Genomic DNA, 26,740 nt, shown 5'->3' with positions numbered 1-26,740 from the left:
CACAGCTAATTGGGGATTGGTTGCTACAGGTTACAATGTGATGCAAGGATGCATCTATGTGCATGGAAGCAATGTCCAGTCTACACAATAAGCTTTGTCCTCAAGCTCTAAGTTAGTTCCAGGGTAATTCCACAATATTGCAGCACACACCCATAAGTATAAACACAAATATACAAATAAGGAATGTTCTGGGCACACAATAAGCTATACCGTCACACTGTACTGTCTAAAGAAAACAATATGGCACCTTCCCTTCCAAATTTATAAATGCAGTACAAATATAAAGAGAAGGAATGTTCTGGGCACACAATCAGCTATACCCTCATACTGTACTGTCTAAGGGAATCAATATGGCACCTCCTCCCATATGTATAAATACAAATATACAGAGAAGGAATGTTCTGGGCACACAATAAGCTATACCCTCATACTGTACTGTCTAAGGGAATCAATATGGCACCTCCTCCCATATGTATAAATACAAATATACAGAGAAGGAATGTTCTGGGCACACAATAAGCTATACCCTCATACTGTACTGTCTAAGGGAATCAATATGGCACCTCCTCCTCCCATATGTATAAATACAAATATACAGAGAAGGAATGTTCTGGGCACACAATAAGCTATACCCTCATACTGTACTGTCTAAGGGAATCAATATGGCACCCCCTCCCATATGTATAAATACAAATATACAGAGAAGGAATGTTCTGGGCACACAATAAGCTATACCCTCATACTGTACTGTCTAAGGGAATCAATATGGCAACTCCCATATGAACAGAGAAGGAATGTTCTGGGCACACAATAAGCTATACCCTCATACTGTACTGTCTAAGGGAATCAATATGGTGCCTTCCCTCCCACATTTATAAATGCAAATACACACAGTGAAGGAATGTTCTGGGCACACATTAAGCCATACCCTCATGTTGCACTGTTTAATCGGATCAACATTGCCACCCCATGTGTATAAATATAAAGTGAGGGAATATTTTGGGCACATAAAATACCTTTATACTGTACTTGTAGGGGAAACAATACTATACCTCCCACCCATATATATGTATGAATAAAAATATACAAAAGGAAGGAATGCTGTGGGCACATACTAAGCTATACCCTCATACTGTACTAAGGAAAACTAATTTTGATGATACATAATAATAATTGTAAATATGGCATATTTTCTCTTTGCCTTCTTGCTGCCTTGAGACACAGCCATTGCAAAAGGACACGCCACGCAATAACAAAGGAACATCTTTACTAAATTAATATGGATTTTATTGCCTTCGCGCAAGAGTCAATGAAAGGTTCATTTATGCACTTCAGCTCCCATCACATGCCATAAATAAAAAGGATAATGTCAGTGGAGCTGCCGAGCGTGAGGAATTACACCGGCGGAGTACTGTAGGTGATGTAATGAAGAGAGGAGAATGTGCTGAGTTACAGGAATCAATGAGCCAAGAAACAGAAAATAATTTTTAACTTTTCCCCTGTGATGAGTCAGAGAAATACTCACGTTAACCCTACTCATGCCCTCGGAGAGAGCAGCAGTATTTCTGAAGGTGGGAGCAAAGGAATCGGATTGGAAATCCTGTTAAATGTTACAAGATTCATCAGATTACACCCCTCTTTTTTTTTTTAAACTGGGATGAAAAATAGACGAGGAGTTTTTGTGTTTCATAAATACAATAGCAAAGAACAGGGGCACAACTACAGAGGAAGCAGATCCTGTGGCTGCAGGGTGGGGGCAGAATGTATAGGGGCCCCATAAGGCCCTAATTCATATGCAGTTTCATTAAATATTGGTAAAACAGGTCAACCTCTAGACATTTTGGGGACCTGAAAAATAATTTGTGGGGTCCAGTAATAACTATTTATGCCACTGGCAAAGCATTGTGGGTTATTGTGCAGCCATGTGCAGTCACTGTACATACATACAGTACATATTACACAAAGCTGATGTGACTCTAGTTATGTACAAAGAGAATGGCATACAGGAATTTTCATTCATTGGTTATTGCTTTTCATAGCCTTAGCTAAAGGCACAGTGAAGGTGCACCGGGCCAGAACTTAGAGGCACAGACCCCTGCCTAGGGTGCAATTTCAAATAACATTGCTGTTAATAGTCCAAATTACATTAATTAACAATAATATTGCCACACACCTTTAGTAATTGTCATGTACGATAATCCACAGCCTTAAAACAGCTCTCCTGGTCGCAAATGCACTTGCACCCCACGGATTCGCATTTACCTGGACACCCCACTCTCAAGTTCCTGCCGGCTGAAAAGAGTGCCATGATATCCCAATGACACGTGATGTTGGAAACACCATTTATCTTGGCTCATCGTTAGACTTAAATATTATTAAAATATTATTATAAATTTCCTGTATCTCAAAAACTCTTTAAAAATTAGAAAACGTATTTGAAAGTTAACTTTTAGTATGTTATAGAAAGGTCAATTCTAGGCAACTTTTCAATTGTTCTTCATTATTATTATTTTTTTTTAATAGTTGTTTAAACTATTTGACTTTTTCTACTGATTCTTGCCAGCTTTCAAGTGGGGGGGTCACTGACCCCATCTAAAAACAAATGCTCTGTAAGGCTACAAATGCATTGTTATTGCTACTCCACTTTATTCAGGTCCTTTCCTATTCATATTTAAGTCTTGTATTCAAAAAAACGGTTGCTGGTGTAATTTGGACCCTAGCAACCAGACAGCTGATATTGCAAACTGCAGAGCCGCTGAATAAAAAGCTAAATAACTCAAACAATAAAAACCAATTGCAAATTTTCTCTGAATATAACCGTCTCTAAATTTATTAAAAAGTGAGTTTAGATAGCGTTTAATAAATAAAAATGCACCCACATTCTATTCATTCCTATGGGCTTTTTAGAATCGTATTTATGAAATGGTGAGTTCTAACTTTCATCCATTGATAACTACACTTCTAAAAAAGCCACAGGAATGAAAAGAACATTTGTGCAGGTTTTTATTTATTAAGCTATAAACTCACATTTTGATAAATCTGCCCCTTAGTGTATTTATTTGGTACAGAACCCAGTTAAAGATATGTAGCAATAATCCACAACCAGTGGCTCGTGAGTAATATGTTGCTCACCAACCCCAGTGGCCTCAAAACAGGTGCTTATTTTTGAATTCTAGGCTTGGAGGCAATTTTTGGTTGCATAAAAACCAGGTGTCCTGCCAAACGGAGTCTCCTGTAGGCTGTCAGTCTACATAGGGGCTACCAAATAGCCAATCACAGTCTTTATTTGTCACACCCAGGAACTTCATACTTGTGTTGGTCCCAAACTTGTTTTACATTTCATTGTGGCTCATGGGTAAAAGAAGGTTGGGGACTCCTGATATATAGGATACTTAACAAATTTAATGGTTGATATATAGTCTTCCAATTGTTCACATGTAATAAGGGGAGGGGCTTATTGCTTTTGAAATATCTGTTGGCATCATGGTGCCTCACTGCCTATGAATACATATGAAAGGCATAAAGTGGAGTACCCTGGGGTCTGTATGTATGCGTATGTGGATATTTGAATAGATCTTCCTATTTTATAAAGAATCTTTGAGTTACAAGATATTTAAAATATTTGAGTTCAGGTTTGCCCTTGGTTCTGAGGGCTGTATGCTCTTTACTTTGGCTTTTTAACTAGCCTCAATTACTCCCCGCTAAACAGCAAAGATGTTTGGCTCATCATTAGACCCAAGGAGGGGGTTATGGCATAGAGTGCCACGTTTACCTTTGGTGCCAAAGCTCATTGGTAGGAAGCCAAAGTTTAAAACATGTGGTCTTTCCAAGAAGCAGCTCCTAAATTTGCCAACAGTGCAAAGATGGCCCCACAATATAAGCCTTATGTGCTCTCATTGGTACTGGCCAAGCCACTAGCAGTGACTTGAATTATAAGATTGCTGGATCAAGGACACTGTGATAAAAAAAAAGGCCTGTGCCCCGGGCAATTGGATGTTGAAAAAGAGCTGATTAGATAGTAATCTCTGCCAATATATTTAACTTTACGAGGGTGTGCAGTGGCTTGTGGGAAATTTCACACCACTGTAAAGAGTCTGCCAGGGGAGAAAGTCCTGATCACAGGGGCATGCCAAAGCTGTCAGCCAAAAGGTCAAACAGGGACGGAGCTCTCATGTGCCCAGGAACCTCAGTATGTGCTGGCAAACCCAACTTCACACTGCTGACTCTAAGTCATTTTATGGGTCACGCACAGCAGCAACACAGGAGCCCACCAGGACATTTTCCAATGTAGGTGGGGCAAGAGCGAGATTTCTGCTGCCCATTTCCCTGCCCATTGTTCTGTTTATGTTGGTCACATGGTTTCAATAAATTAGAGAGGGTAAAACCAGTAATGTAACTAGATGTTACTGGGCCCCACAGCAGATTCATTGTAGGGCCCCCAACATATCCAGAGGTTGTTCTACTGTATATTACCAGTATATACAGTATTCATAATGCTCAGTAATTAGGGACCCCTATACCTTCTGGGCCCTCCTGCAGCCGCAGGGTCTGCGTCCTCTGTAGTTATGCCCCTGGGTAAAACACATATGTAAAACTTCTTGTTACAGGCCCCGCCCACATACCCATCAATTTGTCACATGGTATAAAAGAATCGGCGACGGTGAAGGAGCTCCCCATATAAAAGGAGCTCCCCATATAAACAGCCAGTATGTGATAAGAGAAATTCAGCCAACTGCTCAGCTTTTCCCAACAATGAGTGATAGCTGCTTCCCAAGAGGCTCTGCAGCAGCTGGCGTATCACTGTGCAGAGGGATGACTAAAGCTATTAATTTATTGTTCTGCTGTACAGTGCCTTGCCCTCAAGGATCGCTATACAAATAAAAATATACATGCATAAATACAGCGATCCAAAAAGCCTCTGGCAAGCAGCCTGTAGGAACAAGATCCGCGCATTATTATGGTGTGTTTACTAAACACTTGGCCTGACTGCTTTCCCTGCTAGCAAAGCCTTTATCTAAAGCGTCACACATTAATGCTGCTCAATTGACTCCGTCGCGTGCAGAGCAGCAGCCACACACTGACTCTAAAGCCAACACCGTCCCTTTCTCTATTAGGGGCCTGGCACATGAACTTTTGCCAAACCATATATACTTCTCCTGCCATCACTATCCCCTACCTGCATCATATCCCAGTGCAGCCTCAAAAGTACAGGTATGGGACCTGTTATGCAGAATGCTCAGGACATGGGGTTTTCGGAATAACAGATCTTTCCATAATTTTGATCTTCATACCTTAAAGGGCACCTGTTGGGTAAATCCCCAGACAAAGGTGAGGGCTAATAGAGTCTGCATTTCTGTTGGGGATAGCAGTAGTTTTTTTTAAGAAGAATGCCCCCCGCCGGTGCTACGCTACCCGCACCGTGATGGAGCTCCTGGTGTGAGCAGCCATGTCCGGTCACTCGCATGTGTATAATGAAAATCAAAGCTACTATTTTATTATTACACAGAAAAAGGGAATTGTTTTTTAAAATTTGGATTATCTGGATAAAATGGAGTCTATGGGAGAAGGCCATTCCGTAATTCAGAGTTTTTGGATAACGGGTTTTCGGATAACAGATCCTATACCTGTATAGACCGGCCTCTCCCTCCCTCTGCCCATTGTCCTGTGAGGGAAATACAGTATTTACAAAAGGATTTACAAACGGAACAACTGGACTTGTCCTTCATGGACATCTGAGAAGGGGGAACTTCATATTGTCTCCCGTTCTTGAATTTTTCGGTGACTTTCCTCAATTTCAGATAATTTTGGGGCAAAAATCTACTGGCCACCAAAATGTCTAAAGGTTGCCCTGTTTTACCAATATTTACTGAAATTGTATATGAATTAGGGCCTTATGGGGCCCCTATACCTCCAGGGTCCCGTCTGTAGTTACTTCCCTGGTGACGGGCGAATCTCTCCCATTTTGCTTAATGGAAACATGAAAAAGGCGCGTTTTCATATATATTCTTTATTTTTTAGACTTTTTTTCACTGCACATATTGTGCTATTTTTGGGCTGTTTTTCAAGTGCCTCTTGGCTAGTATTGTAGCTGACTTTGGCTGGGTTTGAAAACTTGCCCTTATAGCTCCATAAATGTCCCCTCACACTGCATATGGGGGAGGGGTGGACAGAACAGGGGCCCATCACAATATTCCCTTTAGGTGACTATGAAGTACATTAATCCCTCTCTCACAGTAGGGAGTCTATAGGAGAATATTCCCTATGGTCAGTGGAGGGAGGCAACAGTCCTTAGCAACAGCCCTACGGAGAGCAGCAGGGACCACGTCACAGTTATTTGCGCTTTGGGCCCCTCACAAACACTTGTTCCATTGCACACTATCGATCCACAAGTATTTCTGGCAGCGTGGCCCATAAAGAGACAGGACTGGACCTGATGTCAGCACCCTGCCCTGTCACTAGAGAAGTAGTTTCCCGGCAGGAGATACAAGGTGGGGCCACAGTTGGAGGAGCAGAGGTTTGTGTATTGCGGCCCCTCACACAACAAGAGGGTGAAGTTATTGAACAGAGTCGAGTCCTCAGGCCCCGCCCTTGTTTCCTGAGGCAGAAGGGGGCGGAGCCGCAGCGGGCCCCTCCCCCCACCACTCGGCTCTTACTCTCCCGATCCTCCCGCAGCACAAACTTGTAGTCCGGCAGGGACATGGGCTGAGTCCGGTACAGCCCGAGTAGCGATGGCAGCGAGACGCGTCTTCCACCTCCAACCATGCGGTGAGTTGTACAATAGAGCGGGGCCGGAGCGCGGGGGGTCGGAGCTGGGATCTCACACCCCTTTCCTTTCCAGCGAGCCCTCTCCTTGCACTTCCCCCAGTCACTTCCACCAGTCACACACGTCTCGTTATACAGCGGGACACATGGGCCCAGACTCACTACAACTCCTATACAGGACACTGAATGTCTATAATATATATACTGATCGATACTGATCTATACTGTGTGCAGCACCAGCAGTGTCCAGCCACAAGCCCTCCTGCTCTCATTCACTTCTTATATCACTTCCACTGTGTGACTTGTGCGACTTGTAGTTCAGTAGAAGTGACCAGTCCTGCAGGTGGGATGTGTCTGTTTCATTTCACTAGAGAGATCCTCTGGGCTGCACCCTGGAGCTTCTGACTGTTGCATCATACTTACACTCCAGTACAACTACATCTCTCTGCATTGTCCACAGGCTCTCACAGCATGCTGGGAGTTGTAGTGTAACAGCTGCTTAAAAAGCACAGTTGGGGCATCTGTTTGTGAAGGGTCATTCCAGGGAGACAAACATTGTATGTATGTGTCATGTATGTATGTATTGTATGTAGAGGTATGGACAACTGCGAGGCCTCCAGTGAAACTGTAGCAGCTGCTTTAGACTTTTTCTTACTGGGAATTGTAGTTCATGGCTTGTTCAATAATCAGATATAAGATGTTTGTGTCTATGCAATACATTGGGAATTTGGGGAAGGTGTCATTCATTGTAAATACAACCTGTAGTTTAGTGCAACACCGAGGAATTCCCAGCTATCTGCGCAGGTAGTTCTGGGTCAGGCTGTATATAGAGGGTTCCCCGTTTGGAGGTATATGAGGGATGTTCTGGGTCAGACTGTATATAGAGGGTTCTCAGTATGGGGGTATATGAGGGATGTTCTGGGTGAGACTGTATATAGAGGCTTCCCAGTTTGGGGGTATAGTAGGGATGTTTTGGGTCAGGCTGTATATAGAGGGTTTCCAGTATGGGGGTATATGAGGGAAGTTCTGGGTCAGGCTGTATATAGAGGCTTCCCAGTTTGGGGGTATAGTAGGGATGTTTTGGGTCAGGCTGTATATAGAGGGTTTCCAGTATGGGGGTATATGAGGGAAGTTCTGGGTCAGGCTGTATATAGAGGGTTCCCAGTTTGGGGGTATAGTAGGGATGTTTTGGGTCAGGCTGTATATAGAGGGTTTCCAGTATGGGGGTATATGAGGGAAGTTCTGGGTCAGGCTGTATATAGAGGGTTCCCAGTTTGGGGGTATATGAGGGAAGTTCTGGGTCAGGCTGTATATAGAGGGTTCTCAGTATGGGGGTATATGAGGGAAGTTCTGGGTCAGGCTGTATATAGAGGGTTCCCAGTTTGGGGGTATATGAGGGAAGTTCTGGGTCAGGCTGTATATAGAGGGTTCTCAGTATGGGGGTATATGAGGGAAGTTCTGGGTCAGGCTGTATATAGAGGCTTCCCAGTTTGGGGGTATATGAGGGAAGTTCTGGGTCAGGCTGTATATAGAGGGTTCCCAGTATGGGGGTATATGAGGGAAGTTCTGGGTCAGGCTGTATATAGAGGGTTCCCAGTATGGGGGTATATGAGGGAAGTTCTGGGTCAGGCTGTATATAGAGGTTTCCCTTATTGGGTGTATAGTGGGATTTTCTGGGTCAGGCTGTATGTAGAGGGTTCCCAGTTTGGGGGTATATGAGGGATGTTTTGGGTCAGACTGTATAAAGAGGGTTCCCAGTATGGGGGTATATGAGGGATGTTCTGGGTCAGGCTGTATATAGAGGGTTCCCTGTATGGGGGTATATGAAGGAAATTCTGGGTCAGGCTGTATATAGAGGGTTCCTGTTGGGAGTATAGTAGGGATTTTCTGGGTCAGGCTGTATAAAGAGGGTCTCCATTCTGGTTTTATAGGGGGGAGGAGAAGCTTGATCAGGCTTTAAATAAAAGGTGTATAGTCTGTGTATAGGAGGGATGTGCTGGGTAGGTGATTATATACTGTAAATGTTGCATGCTGTGCATTGTAGTGCTATACTAGCTGGAGTACTTAGGGCTTCTGACACACCTCCTTCCTAGTACAGGTATGGGTCCATTATACGGAAACCGATATCCAGAATGCTCCAAATTACGGAAAGGCTTTCTTCCGTAGACTCCATTATAGTAAAAATGATTTCCCCTTTCTCTATAATAATAAAACAGTAGCTTGTACTTGATCCCAACTAAGATATAATTAATCCTTATTGGAAGCAAAACCAGCCTATTGGGTTTATTTAATGTTTACATGATTTTCTAGTAGACTTAAGTTATGAAGATCCTAATTACGGGAAGATCCGTTATCTGGGAAAACCCCAGATCTGGAGCATTCTGGATAACCAGTCCCATGCCTGTAATGCACTTTATCTTTTATAGCCTGAAATTACCTTAGGGCAGAGATACGCGGGCAGATTCATTTTCCGAAATCGCCCGAAGTTTCCTTGTGAGGCGACTTCAGAAAACGAAGCACTCTGAGTGCCATCCCGCCAGTGATTTTCATTCTAGACTGTGGGAAGGCAGTTCGGGGAGATTATTCGGCATGAAGAAGAGGAGAAATCTCCCCCCAAATCTGCCCGTGTATCTCTGCCCTAATTGTGTGTATTTGTTGCTGTTTGTGCAAATTAGGAAGTGCAGATTTGGTGCCTTTGGCTGGGCCCCAAGGAGAGCCCAATATCCTGTTACAGATGCTGACTTCTGAAAAATCCTTCAGCGCAAGCAGAACGTAAACATGTTTGTCGTGTGCGAGGCTGTTAGAGGGCCAGCGGTGCAGGCTGCAGCAGGAGGAGGTGCGAAGTGCCCAGTGGCAGTTGCCTGTGGGTTGAATGAAAGACGTCTGTCACATAGGTACAAATCCCACAGGGACTCTCTGATTGGCCAAGCATCAGACATGTTATTATTCTCAGTTTAGATTGGGCTAAACTCTGGTATCCTGTTGGACTACATCTCCCAGCATTCACAGCACACTCTCTCCTAGGTCATTATGTGGTTACTGGGAACTTGATAAATATCTGGAGATGTCGGCAGTCACCCCATCAATAATGGGACCCCCTACGGACTGTTTCCACTGGCTCATTCTTTCTGCAGGCTCCATAAAGCTGTGGGTTGCATCACTTCTTGCATCTTTGTGGTTAGCGACTTCCGGCGGTGCATCTGTAGGGTGGCACCCGCAGCATCAGGAGCACAGAGGCCTCTCCTACGCCACCATGAATTTCTAACATAACCCTTTCATTTAGCAGCGCAATATACTGCGAGTACATCTTATACCTCCTATTCATATAGCATAGCAATTAAAGAGGAGCTCCACCCAAAAAACTGACTTTTTTTTCCTTCTTTTTATTGCATAAAAAACATTTTACTGGTGTAAACGTAATTGCTTTTGAAAGCGGAATCGGCCTACAATGCTGGTTCTGACTTCTGCAACAATGTAGCAATTACACTTACATGTAACTTTATCACTATGTTGGTAAGTTGCTAAGAAAGCTATTTTCGTTCACGCTGCGAGAAGCTCTTGGGCGTAGTTCTCCTTTAACTTTTATGTTCCTTCCTGGTAAGTACAGTGCCGTATGCAGGCACAGCTGGTTGTGGACATGGAGCATCCCTTCTTTGTAAATTTGTGTTTATACAGAGAGATGTTGTGTATACAATAGAAGTACAATATAGTAGGAAATTATAGCTTATTGTGTGTCCGGAGAATTCCTTCCCGTGTATTTTTGTAACATATGAAATGCACTTCCCCGACACTTATCTTCTGTGTTTCTTGCAGAATAGCATCAAGGTTCTTATATTCCCTCCACTGGTGGATCTGACTCCTGAAGCAATGTATCAGAAGCCAGCTACTTAACAAGACATTGAAGAGAAGTGACTTCTTCTACATTGTTTTGCTAGTTGACCGCCTTGGCCCGCTAGTCGGCGGCCTTGTGTCCCCAAAAGCCGGCGGCCTTGTGTCCCCAAAAGCCGGCGGCCTTGTCTCCCCAAAAGCCGGCGGCCTTGTCTCCCCAAAAGCCGGCGGCCTTGTCTCCCCAAAAGCCGGCGGCCTTGTCTCCCCAAAAGCCGGCGGCCTTGTCTCCCCAAAAGCCGGCGGCCTTGTCTCCCCAAAAGCCGGCGGCCTTGTCTCCCCAAAAGCCGGCGGCCTTGTCTCCCCAAAAGCCGGCGGCCTTGTCTCCCCAAAAGCCGGCGGCCTTGTCTCCCCAAATGCCGGCGGCCTTGTCTCCCCAAATGCCGGCGGCCTTGTCTCCCCAAAAGCCGGCGGCCTTGTCTCCCCAAAAGCCGGCGGCCTTGTCTCCCCAAAAGCCGGCGGCCTTGTCTCCCCAAAAGCCGGCGGCCTTGTCTCCCCAAAAGCCGGCGGCCTTGTCTCCCCAAATGCCGGCGGCCTTGTCTCCCCAAATGCCGGCGGCCTTGTCTCCCCAAAAGCCGGCCGCCCCGTTTGCCAGGCCAGAAGTGAAGCACCACATGTGTGGGATGTCGTGCTTATTATACACCTCCCCTAGGGTCGCTCATTCCCCAGTGGCTGTCTGTCCTAAAGAATAGGCGCACTCCCATTTATATCAAATCCCTATCGACTTTAGCAACTGCACGGTTGTCTCACCAGATCACCATGGAAACCGTCCCCCTGTGCAGTTGGCAGCAGCGGAGAGATGGCAATTACTTTGCCTGGAGCCTAGTGAAGTGTAGCCTGGCACACAGAATATTTCCTCTATTCTGTATATATATATATAGGTATACGTAGTAGCTGGCATGTAGTAAGTTATCTTTCAGTACAGTATAAGGATATAACTTGTTCCGTACCCAGAACATTCCTCGTATGTGTGTGTGTGTGTATATATATATATATGTGTGTGTGTGTGTGTGTGTGTTGAGATAATTCAGGGACTGGTCTGTTTCATTTGTTTCTACTTTTGACTGAAACTCTGGCCTCGCCTGAAATGGGGAAGTGGGGTGTCTGGGTGTTGAGCTCACGTCAGCTTTGATCTTTTTGCATTCGCACTCGACACTGACCGTAGCGGTCTCTCTGTCAGACACGTGTATTCTCACATCTATATATAAACAAAAGGAACACCACAAGAGCCCCAATAGTGTAATATGTATTGGTAAGGGATAATGAAATAAGAGTAGATAACATATACTCACAAACCAGGGTTACCAATAGGCAACCACTGTAAAGGCAGGTGGGGAGATTGTCCTGACCCCACTCAGGATTAAGAAGTCGCTCTCTGTAGATAGAAAAAGGGTATCAACCCTCCACCCAGGGTGGACTTAGTATTAAGAACAGAGGCGCCAAAAGAATAAAAGGATATAAACGAGTTTAAAAACCAAAACTTGGTAATCAGAGGAGGCAGTAGTGGACTTACCTCCTCCAAGCAGACACAAAACGACTGTAATTAAGCAGTCAAAATTTATTAACGGACTCCAATCAGTGCAATGCGTTTCACGGGCTCAGACCCGCTTCTTCAGGCAATAAACATAGGAGTTACAGCTGTGAATTTCAGAGACCAAAGTGACAAATAGTATGCTGTATGCTTATCCGTCAAAACAAAACCTTTTTTAGTATTACAAAAATATGTATGGTAGTCATTATTCTATGATAAAGGTATGGTGCAGGGATTGGTTAGCTATTAAAAAAATGGGGGGGGGGGGGGTTTGGGATATACCAAAGTAAAGGTTGATAGGTATTAGAGGATACAACAATTATACAGGTGAAGTGCAGTAAATAGGGTAAAAAGGAAGTGCAGTGAGCAAAAACGTAGTGGGCCTGCAAAGTTAATATAAAGTCATAGCTAACAAAACAGATAAGGCATAGAGTGGTGTGTGGTAATAAATAACAAGACTCACCATCTGGCAGTATATATGTCATATTCTCTACCTCCTCTTTGTAGAGCAATGGTTCAGACTCTCGGCCTTGGCCATAAATCATGTTTATTTGTTGCTTAGAAACAATGTAACAAAAAGTGTGCGCTGTAGTGTGGCAGTTTGCTGCTCTGCCTTCCCATTGGCTGCTTTCAAGCAGTCTATACAGGTTATGTGTCGTAATTGGTTGTGTCCGATCCCTTCTCTGTTTCGCTGAACAAATATGGCTGCCACCTTGGCCAGAGTTGATCTTATACAGACTGCAGAATAAAGGGGAAAAGGCTGGTGTTTTGGGTCTGTGACCTGTGCAGCTGTATATTAAGGCAGGGCCCCAACTTATCCTTATATATATATATATATATATATATATATATATATATATATATATATATATATATATATATATATATATATATATATATATATATATATATATATATATATATATATATATATATATATATATATATATATTTTTTTATTTTAATATCTCATTGTAAATCCTATCAAGGGATGTGTTTGGATGTGCAGAAATGAATGGCAGGTGGAGTTATTAGGAAAGGAAAAGTCAAACCTAAAATCCAGATTCAAAGCTGTGAATTCTCAATGTTGAAGCCGAGTCACAATTTCTATCACTTTTATCCCGCTGAGCATGCTGGGTACTGTGGCTGAGCGACATCTGTAGAACCACAACTTGTCCCTGATCACAGAGCACCTATTCATAAGGGCCGACCTCTTAATAAAGCTGTCTGTCTCTTCCCCCAAATGCAAAACCTCTGCGACTGTTGCTATGATGAATCGGCCATTGAGCAGTGCCCGACCCCTGCAAAACCCACATTCCATGTCTGTCTGGGCACCAATAAACTGGCAGAGGCCAGAGTCAACATGTGCACCCTGAGCTGCAGCATCTTCCTATTTGATTCAAATGAAAGTGTAGTGCCCTATATAACTGCACACTATGGATGGGAGCTGCCATGTTGCTTTATACTGTATACAGGTATTATCCATCCTGCTGCCAAACAGATGTATATTGTGAGATGGATGGTCAGTATGGAGAGTTCGGGTGAAGGCGCTGACTGTGTGCTGAGAAAATTCCTTCTGTGTGTTTGTATTTAGGTGGCACCCAACTGTAACTTCCAAACAGCTCCTTTAAAGCGGTGGTTCACCTTTTATGTTAACTTTTAGTATGTTATAGAATGGCTAATTGCAAATTTTAAATTGGTCTTCTTTTATTTATTATAGTTTTTGAATCATTTGCATCTTTCTTCTGACTCTGTCCAGCTTTCAAATGGGGGTCACTGACCCCATCTAAATACAAGTGTTCTGCAAGGCTACTTTTTTATTAGTCATTTGTTTATTCAGGCCCTCTCCTATTCATATTTCAGTCTCTTATTTAAATTGGCGCATGGTTGCTGGGGTAATTTGGACCCTAGCAACCAGATGAGCTGCTGAATGAAAAGTGAAATAACTCAAAAATCACAAATAATAAAAAAATGAAAACCAATTGCAAATTGTCTCAGAATATGACTCTACATCATACTAAAAGTGAACTGAAAGGTGAACAACCCATCTATCCCCTTAATAGAATCTGCTGATGAAGCGAGGACTGTATAAATAGCCCCGTGCTAGATGGTGGCATGAACGCTCTGGGCGCATTGCGGTGAGCTGTTGGTGGTGGGGTGACTCTGAGCACGAGAGAAGGAAACACCTGTACTGCTCTATATACCGTTTAGAAAGAGAAGATTTTCAGATGATACTGGGACATTCTTTGACTCCTATTCTATTCCACCCTGGTACTGTTTGCCCCTTGCAAAGTTAGACTGGCCCGCTGCCCACGACCTACCTGCTGGCTGTAAGGTGCCCTATTTTTTCAGGGTAAAATGATGGGATAGAATATGTTTTTGCGGAGCCCTTTGAATACAATTTATTATCTGAATAGACTTGGTATTTTCAATATTTACCCCCTAGAAATAAGAATGGGGAAAAAATCCCAGTGTGATTAGGGTTGCTGCCTGGCACAAATGTGTATTGCCCCCTACCCCCAGGTACGGCTGCACCTCTTGGGGCCCCTCCATGACACTGAGACACGTGCATGTGACCGATGAGTGGGGTTGGTAGTTAAAAAGAAAAAAAATGGGTTAGTTTCCCTTTAAATGTAATTAGTGTATGGGGTTATTATATGGGTACTATATCCGTACAAAGTTGTAGTTCAGTTTATTGTTGACCTGTAGCATCTGGGGACACAGGAATAAGAAATACTAGGTGCAGTGACCCCCAGCCCGTCCATCACAGAAGCACATCTTTTATTTAAAATATAAGGTTTACTTTCCCTTTAAGATTGTCAAAGCTCGGCTGTTACACCTCCGGCATTCATTAGGTACAGCTATGCCAGTGCTCATAGAGGGCCATTGTGCTTTGTTACTGTGCCAGGGGATATGGACAGTTTATTACATGCACCAAAATACGGTGGCACTTGAGGGCATTTAATGTGAGTATCGCTGTAATTAGTGGCAGTTTTGAGCAATGACGCATTTTAAAACAAGGTGAGCAACATGCCCATAGTCCCTAAAGAGTCACTGAGACTTGTTTATAAAAACTGGGCAAATTTGCACCTCGGCAGTAACCCATAGCAACCTATCGGTGATTAACTTTTTCCAGCCAGCTGCAGTGTTAACCAGTATAAGCAATGATCTGGTTGGTTTCCATGGGTTACTGCCCAGGTACAAATTTGCCAAGTGATTATAAATGACCCCACTGATGTAAAAGAAAAGGTTAATTTGCGTTCACATAAGAGAATGACAGGGATTTGCCTACACAAATAAGGCTGAGGAGGCTACAACACTCCCAATCATTCTAGACAACAACTCCCAGCTGAGGAGGCTACAACACTCCCTATCATACTAGACAACAACTCCCAGCTGAGCAGGCTACAACACTCCCAATCATTCTAGACAACAACTCCCAGCTGAGGAGGCTACAACACTCCCTATCATACTAGACAACAACTCCCAGCTGAGGAGGCTACAACACTCCCTATCATACTAGACAACAACTCCCAGCTGAGGAGGCTACAACACTCCCGATCATGCTAAACTCCCAGCTGGGAGGACGTCTGGCTTCCGATTGCTGCCGTACAGGAAAAAGGAAGTACTGGCGTTTTGTTCTTTCACCTGCCCATTGGCTTATGGTAAGCTGGTGTTTGGTGGACAGAGCATGCTGGGAACTGTAGTTAGTCTGAGCTGTAAAGCCTTAATTCTAGTTCATCAAATCAAATGCTGGGCTTGGATGATCTGTTTCTCCCATAATAACAAGGCGGCTCTTGGCTGGTGCTGGCAGTCGTCCCATTTTTTGTAAATTGAGCATAAACTAAAGTTTATCTTTAAATGTGTGAAGTAGCAACACTTATATGTCTGCTTGTAAAAATAGGACAATAGGGAATACCTTGCCAACTTCTTAAAGGGACACAGACTTTCTTAAAATATACATAAAACCCTTGTAATAAGAAAGCCGGGCCCCTAGTTACACCTGAATTTTCCACCATGTGCAGGAAAGGTCTCCCCAAATAGGCGGCTCTGATATAGTGCAGTTGTTTGTGCTAAAGGCATACGATCAAGTCACAATAGGAGCCTAAGCTCTCCTTGCCCAACAGGGTTTTCCAGCCATCATATTTCAATATTTCATATTTAAAGAAGCCTTAATCAGTTAGGTCCTGAGTGGCCAAGTTGAGAGCAACACAGCAACAGTTGCACCATGCTTCTACCTTAAATCTTATTTCAAGCTGCAAGGGGTAGCTTTCATTGTGTTTGCAGCAGTGCCACATTCTAAGGAATTTAGCAGAACCTTTTATTTAACAGTATGCGCCACCTACTGTTAGAATGCAGAATCTTTTATTTATAAATTATTGCTTTAGATCAGTGATCCCCAACCAGTAGCTCGTGAGCAACATGTTGCTCTCCAACCCCTTGGATGTTGCTCCCAGTGGCCTCAAAGCAGGAGCTTATTTTTGAATTTCAGGCTTGGAGGCAAGTTTTGGTTGTATAAAAACCAGATGTACTGCCAAACAGACCCTCCTAGAGGCTGCAAGTCCACATAGGGGCTACCAATAGTCAATCACAACCCTTATTTGGCACCACCCAGGAACATTTTCCGTGCTTGTGTTGCTCCCCAACTCTTTTTAAATCTGAATGTTGCTCACGGGTGAAAAAGGTTGGGGACCCCTGCTTTAGATACTAGGGCTCATTTATAAACACTCGACACATTTGCATTGGGCAGTAACCCATCGCAACCAATGAGTGATTGGCTTTTTTTTTTTTCCAGCCAGCTGCAGGTTGAACAGTGAAAGTAAAAATGTGATTGGTTACTGCTTAGAGGCAGTGTTGCCCAGTGTTTATAAATGAGCCCCAGAGTCCCTTTAACCCTTCAACTCTTCAACTGCTCTATATCCACACCATGTTTTTTTTCCCCACAGGGGTTCAATGTCAGCTTGGCTTGAAACTAGACATAGGTGACCCTGACACCCCTTTTATTTGTATAGACAAATACAAGAGGTCCTCTGCACTCAACCCATTATCGAAATATTTGATTTATTTCCATTGCCTCTCATTGATATTGATCTTATTCATCCTATGATCACTATTTTTCTCTGACTGAAGGTCATGAACTGGAATATTTATTGTTACATTTAACTAATTGATTTGAAAACTGTCACATTCTCTCGGAGTCGCAATCACAAGAAGTGTTTTGTGCTGCAGGGTGCACCGTGCTATTGTTTTGTATACAAGCGCTCGGCTCTGGAATTTCTGGCTGCAGGGTGATCCAACTTTGTCTAGTGCAACAGGTCAGAACACACACATGCGAACAGATGAGATTTTAATGTTCAAAACACTTTGGAATTAAAAGGATTTCCCGCAAACTTAGAGGTGATATTGACAGGGTGCCCCCTGTGTATAGGAGTAAGACTTCTTTCATGGATCTCTTGTGTGTTGCAGTTGTGCAATATTATAATGCTCCATTGATGTTGTAAGAGTTTGGCATTTTATTCTATGGCCCATGTTGCATGTTTTTGCATGTTTTTTGGGACCGACCCAAAGATTTTCCTTAGTTTTCCTTCTCTGAACTGTGTAGAAAATGTTGGCTGTACTGAGCTGCTGTCAGATATGGAAGGGCATGTCCTACGGGCAGGATTTTGGCTTTTTGCTAATTTGAGATCATGAGTCTTAAACTCTTAATAGTCGTTATCCAGAAAGCTCGGAATTATGGGAAGGCCATCTCTCATAGAATACATTTTATTTATCCACATAATCCAAATGTTTAAACATTATTTCCTTTTTCTCTAATAATAAAACAGTATTAGATCCCAACTAAGATGTAATTAAAGGGGTTTGTACTCCTTTCAAACGTCTTTCAGTTCAATTGTTTTCAGATTGTTCACCAGAAATAAAGACTTTTTTCCAATTACTTTCCATCTTTCATTTTTTACCGTATTTCCAGAATCTTAAAGGGGAACTATCCCGAAAATGACAATTTAAACTTCATCATGAAGTAAGAAACTTTCTAAATACAATCAATTAAAAATTCTGCATTGTTTCTGAAATAATCAAGTTTATATTCACTATCCCTCTCTCAGCAACTGTTTCTCCTCATTCTGTCTTCATTCAGGAGTTAGGTGTCAGACATTCATTGACAGTTAGATCCAATATATATTATAGGGGAGGCTCCCTTTCCTAGCAGATGTATTAGAGATCACACAAATAACTGGTTCCAGTACAAACAAAATCTTAAAAATAACTGCCTTTTGCACAAATTCTGCATGTAGAGAGACATGATGTCTGGTGATTTTAATAGAGTGAACTAATACATCTTCTAGGCAAACGGCAACCCTTATAAGATCTATAGTATCATTCATCTGACACCCAACTGCTGCATGAAGAAACAATGAAGAGAAACAGATGCTGAGAGAGGAATAGTGAATATAAACTTGATTATTTCAGAAACAATACAGAATTTTTAATTAATTGATTTAAGTTTTTTATTTCAGTATGATGAATCAACTAAATTTTTCATTTTCGCGATAGTTCCCCTTTAAGTTTAAAGTTTAAGTGTCTCTAGTTTTTCATGCTGGCAGCTCAGTAATTCAGGTGCAGATTCTAAACTGTTAAAATTTTACAACATGTAGTTGATCTATTTCTCAGCAGCATCTCTGGAGTATTAGCAACTATTGTATCAAGTCTAACAGCCTCCTTTAATGAAACCCAGAGATTCTGCTCTGCAGGGACAAAGTTAAGAAATATTTCAACTAAATGTATCCATTTAGAACAGTTTACAGGGTCGGCGACCCCCCCTCCCAGTGCTGCTTCAGAAGGTGAAAAAAAGACACTTTACACTTCAATATTAGAAAAACGGTCACACATAGAAAATAGAAAGTCATTGCAAAAAGTCATTATTTCTGGTGATCTATCTGAAAACAACTGCATTGAAAAAATTGTTGGAAGGTGAACAACCCCTTAAATCCTTATTGGAAGCAAAACCAGCCCATTGGGTCTATTTAATGTTTAAATGATTTTCTAGGAGACTTAAAGGAATTGTTCAGTATAAAAATAAAAACTTGGTAAAAAATGCAAAATAAAAAATGTTTCTAATATAGTTAGTTAGGCAATAATGTAATATATAAAGTAGGGATGCACCGAATCCACTTTTTTGGATTCGGCCGAACCCCCCGAATCCTTTGCAAAAGATTCGGCCGAATACAAACCCTAATTTGCATATGCAAATTAGGGGTGGGAAGGTGAAAACCTTTTTTACTTCCTTGTTTTGTTACAAAAAGTCACATGATTTTCCTCCTGCCCCTAATTTACATATGCAAATTAGGATTTGTATTCGGCCGAATCTTTTGCAAAGGATTCGGGGGGTTCGGCCGAATCCAAAAAAGGGAAACAACACATGCGTAAAAAATTTTCTTGGGGTGCCGAAAAAGTGCTGTGATTGGCTATTTGGTAGCCCCTATGTGGATTGTCAACCTACATTGAGAATCTGTTTGGCAGTACTCCTGTTTGTTTTTTTTGTTTTTTTATACAACTAAAACTTGCCTGGAATTCAAAAATAAACACCTGCTTTGAGGCCACTGGGAGCAACATCCAAGGGGGTTGGAGAGCAACATGTTACTCATGAGTTACTGGTTGGGGATCACTGATGTAGAGAGTGATATTCTGAGACAATTTGTGATTGGTTTTTATTTTGTATTATTTTATACCCTTATATTACCCTAGCAACCATGCATTGCTTTGAATATGAGAATGGAATATGAATAGGAGAGGGCCTCCTAGATGAGTAATGGTGACCCACCCTTTTAAGGTATGGAGATCCAACTGACGGGAAGATCTGTTATCTGTAAACCCCACAGGTCCCGAGCATTCTGTATAACAAGTCCCATACCTGTATGCGTAACCTTCCAGTCTGACGCCACACAACGTCCTATTAAAATTAACATTAATGTATTTTGATGAGAGATTCTCTATTATGTAGTCGACTCAATGGCACTCCTAGTGGCCAACATGGATCTGCTCAGTTGGTGTCAGTGCAATATGTGTCCCCTGAGAAAGTTATATGGTAGCTCCCACCCATGTATATGCAGGGAGTGGGAATGTTCTGTCCAAACAGTAAGCTATATTCTTATACTGTAATCACTAAGTGACACAATATGGCAGCTCCTACCTTGTGTGTCAATACAAATCTACAGAGAAGGAATGTCCTGTGCAATAAGGAATGTATACCCTCACACTGCAGTACGCCGGCCATATACTCCTCTAACCTCTATCCCTGCTGCCTGTCATTGGCTGTAATTGGAATGCTCAAATGATCCATTTTGAGGTTGGGGAAAAAAACAGGTTTTGATGAAAACCAATAACAGGTGGATTTGGGCATTTCTACTCTTGGCAGAATAGGAATCCTGCTCCAGCAGCCTTTAGGGGAATAAATGTCAGATAATAACGCTGATATATTTATCTTTAATATTTGCACTAAGAAAAAGCAAATATTAAAGTAGAACTTGACCCAAAAACTGCAACTTTCCAATATGAAATCATTGCACCTTTTCAGTGCTTGTGCATTTAATTTCTATTCAAAGCAGCCTTTCCCTCTTTGTTGCTTCAAATTAGGTTCTCTCTCATTATGCAAATAAATCAGTTTTTAGGTTGTTTCCCTTTAAGGCCAATTGAGAGTAAAGGGTGGCATTAATGGGGCACACTGCTGAGGGTAGATATGGGCCAGGCTCTATTTACAGGAATGTAGTCGTTTATCCTCCATTAGCTCTTTGTAGGCACAGCTCGTGCTAATGGCAGACTCTAATAATGTGTATAAATAGCATCTTCATCTAATTACACAGGGGCTGGCTCCTCTCCTCTCTCTATTTTCCCTGGCGTGCAAGGGTTAACGCCGCTGTTAAGGGGACTGTGATTTCATTAAGAGACGTCTATTGAGTGCAATGTCTTGTGTCTCCCGTCACATGGAGCTTTCCACTCCGACATCCCAGTGGTGGTTGGATCTGTATCGGCTCCGGCCCGGGTTATGGGCTTAAAGGAACAGTAACACCAAAAAAGAGTGTTTTAAAGTAATGAAAATATCATGTACTATTGCCCTGCACTATGAAAACTGATCTGTTTGCTTCAGAAACACTACTTTAGTTCATATAAACAAGCTGCTGTGTAGCAACGGGGGGAAATTGAAAAAAGACTATATGGTACAGTTTATATCGTAGATAACAGATACATCCATTGTGTTCTACAGAGCTTATCTGTTATCTACTGTGTATCCTGTGCTTGAATGGCTGCCCCCATGGCTACACAGCAGCTTGTTTATATAAACTATAGTAGTACTTATCTGTTATCTGCTTTGTATCCTGTGCATGAATGGCTGCCCCCATGGCTACACAGCAGCTTGTTTATATAAACTATAGTAGTACTTATCTGTTCTCTGCTTTGTATCCTGTGCATGAATGGCTGCCCCCATGGCTACACAGCAGCTTGTTTATATAAACTATAGTAGTACTTATCTTTTCTCTACTGTGTATCCTGTGCTTGAATGGCTACCCAGCAGCTTGTTTATATAAACTATAGTAGTATTTATCTGTTATCTACTGTGTATCCTGTGCTTGAATGGCTGCCCCCATGGCTACCCAGCAGCTTGTTTATATAAACTATAGTAGTAGTTATCTGTTATCTACTGTGTATCCTGTGCTTGAATGGCTGCCCCCATGGCTACACAGCAGCTTGTTTATATCAATTTTAGTATACAGTTTTAGGTTGCTAAGGGGCTGGGAGATAATTGGCTGAAATAGTGCTTTGGATCCCCCTATCTGGGCTTTGCAAGTCTGTTTGTGGTTGCTTGAAAATCAAGGATTGGGTGAGCGCCCTCAAGTGGTCACTTTTATATGCCCCTCTGTCAAACCAAAGCCCCCAGGCTGCATTCAATGGAAACCCCCTTGTAAAATTTGAAGAATTCCTCCATTTTTCATAACTGTTTGGCAGTCAGAGGGCACTTTTTGCAATATGGTGAATCTGGCAAGACACAGTATGGCAGCACCTATTCAAAGATGAGTTAAAGTGATAATTAAAGCCCCTTTGGCAGAATAACCCTAAATATGGTTCCCTAAATAATCATTGGAAACTGCTTGTACATGGAGTATACAGTTTTTGTACCCCCAGAACACCATCTCTCTCTTCCCTGAAGTTGCTCTGTGTGATACAATACCCAAGTGCAAATGAGACAGCAACAGTCCTATTTAAAGGGCAAGTAGCATTTATTTTCTCTCTGCATAGAATATTATTTTCTCTAGTTGTGTATGTATGTGTATTATACATACATACACCAGGAAAGTTATGTAAAATATGGGAAAATGAGTTAACTTTTAGTATGATGTAGAGAATAATATTCTGAGACCCTTTACAATTGGATTTCATTTTTTATTATTTGTGGTTTTTGAGTTATTCAGCAGCTCTCTAGTTTGCAGTGTCAGCAATTTGGTTTCTAGGGTACAAATGACCCTAGCAACTATGCATTGATTTGAACGAGAGACTGGAATATGAACAGGAGAGGGACTGAATAGAAAGATGAGTAATAAAAAGTAGCAATAACCATAAATTTGTAGCCTTACAGAGCATTTGTTTTTAGATGGGGTCAGTGACCCCTGTTTGAAAGCTGTAAAGAAACAGAAGAAAATGGCAAATCATTTAAAAACTATGAAAAATAAATAATGAAGACCAATGGAAAAGTTTCTTAGAATTTACCATTTTACAATAAACTAAAAGTTAACTTTAAGGTTAACCACCCCTTTAAGGAGTCCGCTTTATTTTGAGATATAATAGTGTGTTAATAACAACATTGCAGAGTTAATGCTACACTATACATACACACATACGCAGAGTTAATGCTACACTATACACACACACACACACACACACACACGGGCCAGACTCGTCATTATAATTGACCATTTACAGGCAGAACCAGGGCAACATATACATCTGCTTAGTATTATAAACCTCTTTATCTCACAAATAATAACATTCATAGAGGGGGAAAAACAGTTTTTGGGAACATCAGGACAAAATTTTGCTTTAAAATCAGGGAAATGCACCTATTGAAATGCATTAAAAATTGGTGGGACCACAAATAAAAAATGTAAAATGCGGGAAAACTTAAAATCAGGGGACTTAAAATCCAGGTTTCACTGTATAAGCTTTGGAGGGAGTTATCCTATTGTTGTAAACTGTACATGTGCATATTTTCCAAGTTCACCCTCTTTTTATTTAGAGAAATGCAGTGGGTCTGCTAGTGCAACAGCATGTGATTTATGTTCTTATGTTTGTACTTGATCCCTCCAGCTGGGGAATACAGTGGGTGCTGCCATGCTGCAGAAATAACTGGACAGACATTATCGCTTGGTTGAGCTGTGTAGAAATAAAGTATATGATTATTTGGAAACCCGGAAGCGCTGTTCTATTATTTCTGTGTGTTGGGATATCCCATAGAATACTGTGAGTGATACAAATGGATATAAATACCTGATATAGAAACATTGTTCCAAAGAGCGTGTGTATATCCCAGGGCTCCTCGTCTCCTCTGTTTGCTTCTTTGTATCCATACAATCCGCACTGTGCCCAGTCACTTCCATTACTCAGCTGATATACTGCTTTTTCCCTTTTCCTATTAACCCACGGTCGGCAGTTGCAGCAGCTGTTGGAATGTGGCCTTCCCTGAATTCTTGGCTCGTAGCATCTCCATTGCTAGTCCCCCCCCCCCCCTCGGCTCATTGTCTATTTACTGTCCTGGTCATTCTGGTCTGGCCGGGAGCCACCGTCCCTTTTACAGTATGACACAGTGTGACTCCACCTCTCTGCACTGCACACCAATAGCACGGCACTATAAGATCGTCAGCCTTTGCTACAGCATGACTTCTGCACATTAGGGTCCAGCCACAGCCACCTCTGTGGCCCCAAAATATCCAGGGCACCCGAATTCATGTGAGGAGCACAGGCAACCTCCCATTTCTGCCTCTATATACTTTTTATCCTTTTTTGTGCATTTATGTTTTTGGCTTTCCCCCGACTGCTGGGTGAGTAATTCTATTTATTTGCCTTATTCTTCATATTCTGTGCCGCATTGCAAATAAAATATTTAAAAAAAGAATGGAAAAAAAACTCTTAATTGGAAAAGACTTCATCAAGGGCGGAGGGGGAAATGAAGCGAGTTCTTGCTTGGATTTTGGATTATTTTGATAGTTAAAGGGATATTTGCACTTGTTGTTAAGTGTCTCACACTGTATCTTAATGAATGTGCTGAGGATTTCCTTGCTGGGCTGCAGTTGAGTGCATGGATGGATGCACAGCAGTGTGTGTGATGTCTCGGCAGTCATAAAATATTAATGCCCTGTACTGTATGTATGCATTGAGAAACCAGCTTTTATCTATGGAAACTGTAGATAGATAGATATAGATATATGAATTACGCAATGGCTGTCTCCCATAGACTCCATTTTATCCAAATAATCCAAATTTTTAAAAATTGATTTCATTTTTCTCTGTAGTAATAATAAAACAGTAGCTTGTACTTGATCCCAACTAAGATATAATTAATCCTTATTGGAAGCAAAACCAGCCTATTGGGTTTATTTAATGTTTAAATGAATTTCTAGTAGACTTAAGGCATGAAGACCCAAATTACGGAAAGATCCATTATACGGAAAACCCCAGGTCCCGAACATTCTGGATAACAGGTCCCATACCTGTGTGTGTGTGTGTGTATATATATATATGTGTATATAATATAATATGAGAAAGGTCCCTGAGTGGACCGAAACGTCATGTCGGCTTTACATGTATTTTTAATACACTTTGGAATTTTTCACCAAAGGACTTGGTGTTGCTGGTCATTTCTTTTTTCTCTCTCTCTCTCTCTCTCTCTCTCTCTCTCTCTCTCTCTCTCTCTCTCTCTCTCTCTCTCTCTCTCTCTCTCTCTCTCTCTCTCTCTCTCTCTCTCTCTCTCTCTCTCTCTCTCTCTCTCTCTCTCTCTCTCTCTCTCATCATATCAAAACAGGGGGGTTGTGGGAGCACTCTAAAGGCTTTAAAGTATATATATATATATATATATATACTATAATAAATGCTATTGCATATGTACCCAAAACAGGTGTTTTTAGTTACAAAGTTATGATCATAAAATTGATAAGCCACCATACCACGTCAAGGTAAACCCCGAATGGCGGTCCCTAACTTGTTTTATTTATTTTTTATGTGCATTCTAGCATTACCTGTAATCAATGTCCATTGAACGCTGTCAATATATATATATATATATACACATATACACACATACACAGGTATGGGACCTGTTATCCAGAATGTATATATATTCATATATTCTTGCTGGGTGCAGCCTGCTTGGATCTTTAATACGTGCTGTGCCACTGAGCCGCTTATAAATGTCATAGAAATAATAATTTTGTTGGGTTCCTGAAAGATGCTGATATAGAGAAGAGTGTGGTTTTTTGGCTGTGGATCCTTAGGATAAATGTATTTGATGTTTAGTACAATCACATCGTACCCTTTGAGCGTGGGGTTACAAAGCTGGTTAGAGTGAGAACGGGGTGTGTGAATGCAGAGTGACACATTATTAGGTGGCTGAATTATATACATTGACTGTTGCAGGTGGGGTATCGGTGAGGGGTGCAGAACTCTTGTTCCAGAAATTCTGCTGCTATTCGTGCACTCGTGTTGAACTTCCCCTTTATTCATTATGGAAGGTACATGCTGCAAATCCTAGTGCAGCAGAGAGTCCCTGGGACTCTGGCATTCGCATTGACTATCGTAACTGTGGCTCACTCTCCATCTGTCTCTGCGATGTAACACTTGAGGGAGACATTGTCTGTGGAAATTGGCCAAGTGCAGGAGCGCTGGCTCCATTAAATGGCTCTGCAAGGCTTTTTTTCATTACAGGCAGCAGCAGGAGTAACTTTATACCAGGGTTCACCAACCTGCTGCTGTGTAACAGGTGTTAACCTCCTATGCTTAGAGTTATAGTTCAGCCACACCCTGTAAACTTATGATATTTGTAAATAGTAAAGGCAACATTAATAAATACATTTTATTTGGGGGGGGGGCTCTGTGTGTGTCTGCACACCCTGCTTTATGGCAGCTGAGATTCTAGCTATCTGTATAACAGAACATTCTGTCCCAGTGGCTGCACAGATCCTATCTGATCCCCATTGTAAGCAGCAGTCCTGTCCTGCTTTATGGCAGCTGAGATTCTAGCTATCTGTATAACAGAGCATTCTGTCCCAGTGACTGCACAGATCCTATCTGATCCCCATTGTAAGCAGCAGTCCTGCCCTGCTTTATGGCAGCTGAGATTCTAGCTATCTGTATAACAGAACATTCTGTCCCTGTGGCTGCACAGATCCTATCTGATCCCCATTGTAAGCAGCAGTCCTGCCCTGCTTTATGGCAGCTGAGATTCTAGCTATCTGTATAACAGAGCATTCTGTCCCAGTGGCTGCACAGATCCTATCTGATCCCCATTGTAAGCAGCAGTCC

The 26,740-nt window shown here is 42.1% G+C and overlaps 2 protein-coding genes across 4 annotated transcripts in view; both read left to right on the top strand.

Annotated features, from left to right (window-relative positions):
• The first annotated feature begins 6,559 nt into the window (after positions 1-6,559).
• The window catches only part of slc4a11.L (solute carrier family 4 member 11 L homeolog), a 92,731-nt gene continuing 72,550 nt past the window's right edge, over positions 6,560-26,740 (top strand). The window contains exon 1 of one of the 3 annotated variants that reach the window (XM_041587107.1): positions 6,560-6,765. In XM_041587107.1, the coding sequence (XP_041443041.1) occupies positions 6,729-6,765 (37 nt within the window). In that variant the 5' untranslated portion in view covers positions 6,560-6,728. Of the gene's footprint in view, positions 6,766-24,069; positions 24,265-26,740 lie in introns of those variants that run through there. The other 2 variants (XM_041587115.1, XM_041587111.1) reach the window with 2 other exon arrangements.
• LOC121401606 lies at positions 6,772-8,955 on the top strand. Its single transcript, XM_041587120.1, has 2 exons — positions 6,772-8,404; positions 8,512-8,955. Exons 1-2 carry the CDS (start codon positions 7,615-7,617, stop codon positions 8,637-8,639), a joined length of 918 nt encoding a protein of 305 aa, XP_041443054.1. The 5' UTR covers positions 6,772-7,614; the 3' UTR covers positions 8,640-8,955.

This window comes from Xenopus laevis, chromosome 1L (assembly GCF_017654675.1).
Source record: "Xenopus laevis strain J_2021 chromosome 1L, Xenopus_laevis_v10.1, whole genome shotgun sequence".
Taxonomy (NCBI): domain Eukaryota; kingdom Metazoa; phylum Chordata; class Amphibia; order Anura; family Pipidae; genus Xenopus; species Xenopus laevis.
Note: the sequence above shows the minus strand (reverse complement) of the source record. Positions and strands in the feature narration are given on the sequence as shown.

What these genes read in the sequence shown, in the direction of transcription:
- LOC121401606 (XM_041587120.1), top strand. Translation starts at nt 7,615, where the DNA reads ATGAGGGATGTTCTGGGTCAGACTGTATATAGAGGGTTCTCAGTATGG. An exon ending in GGGTCAGGCTGTATATAGAG is followed by an intron (nt 8,405 to 8,511) that starts GTTTCCCTTATT and finishes CTGTATAAAGAG; the next exon opens with GGTTCCCAGTATGGGGGTAT.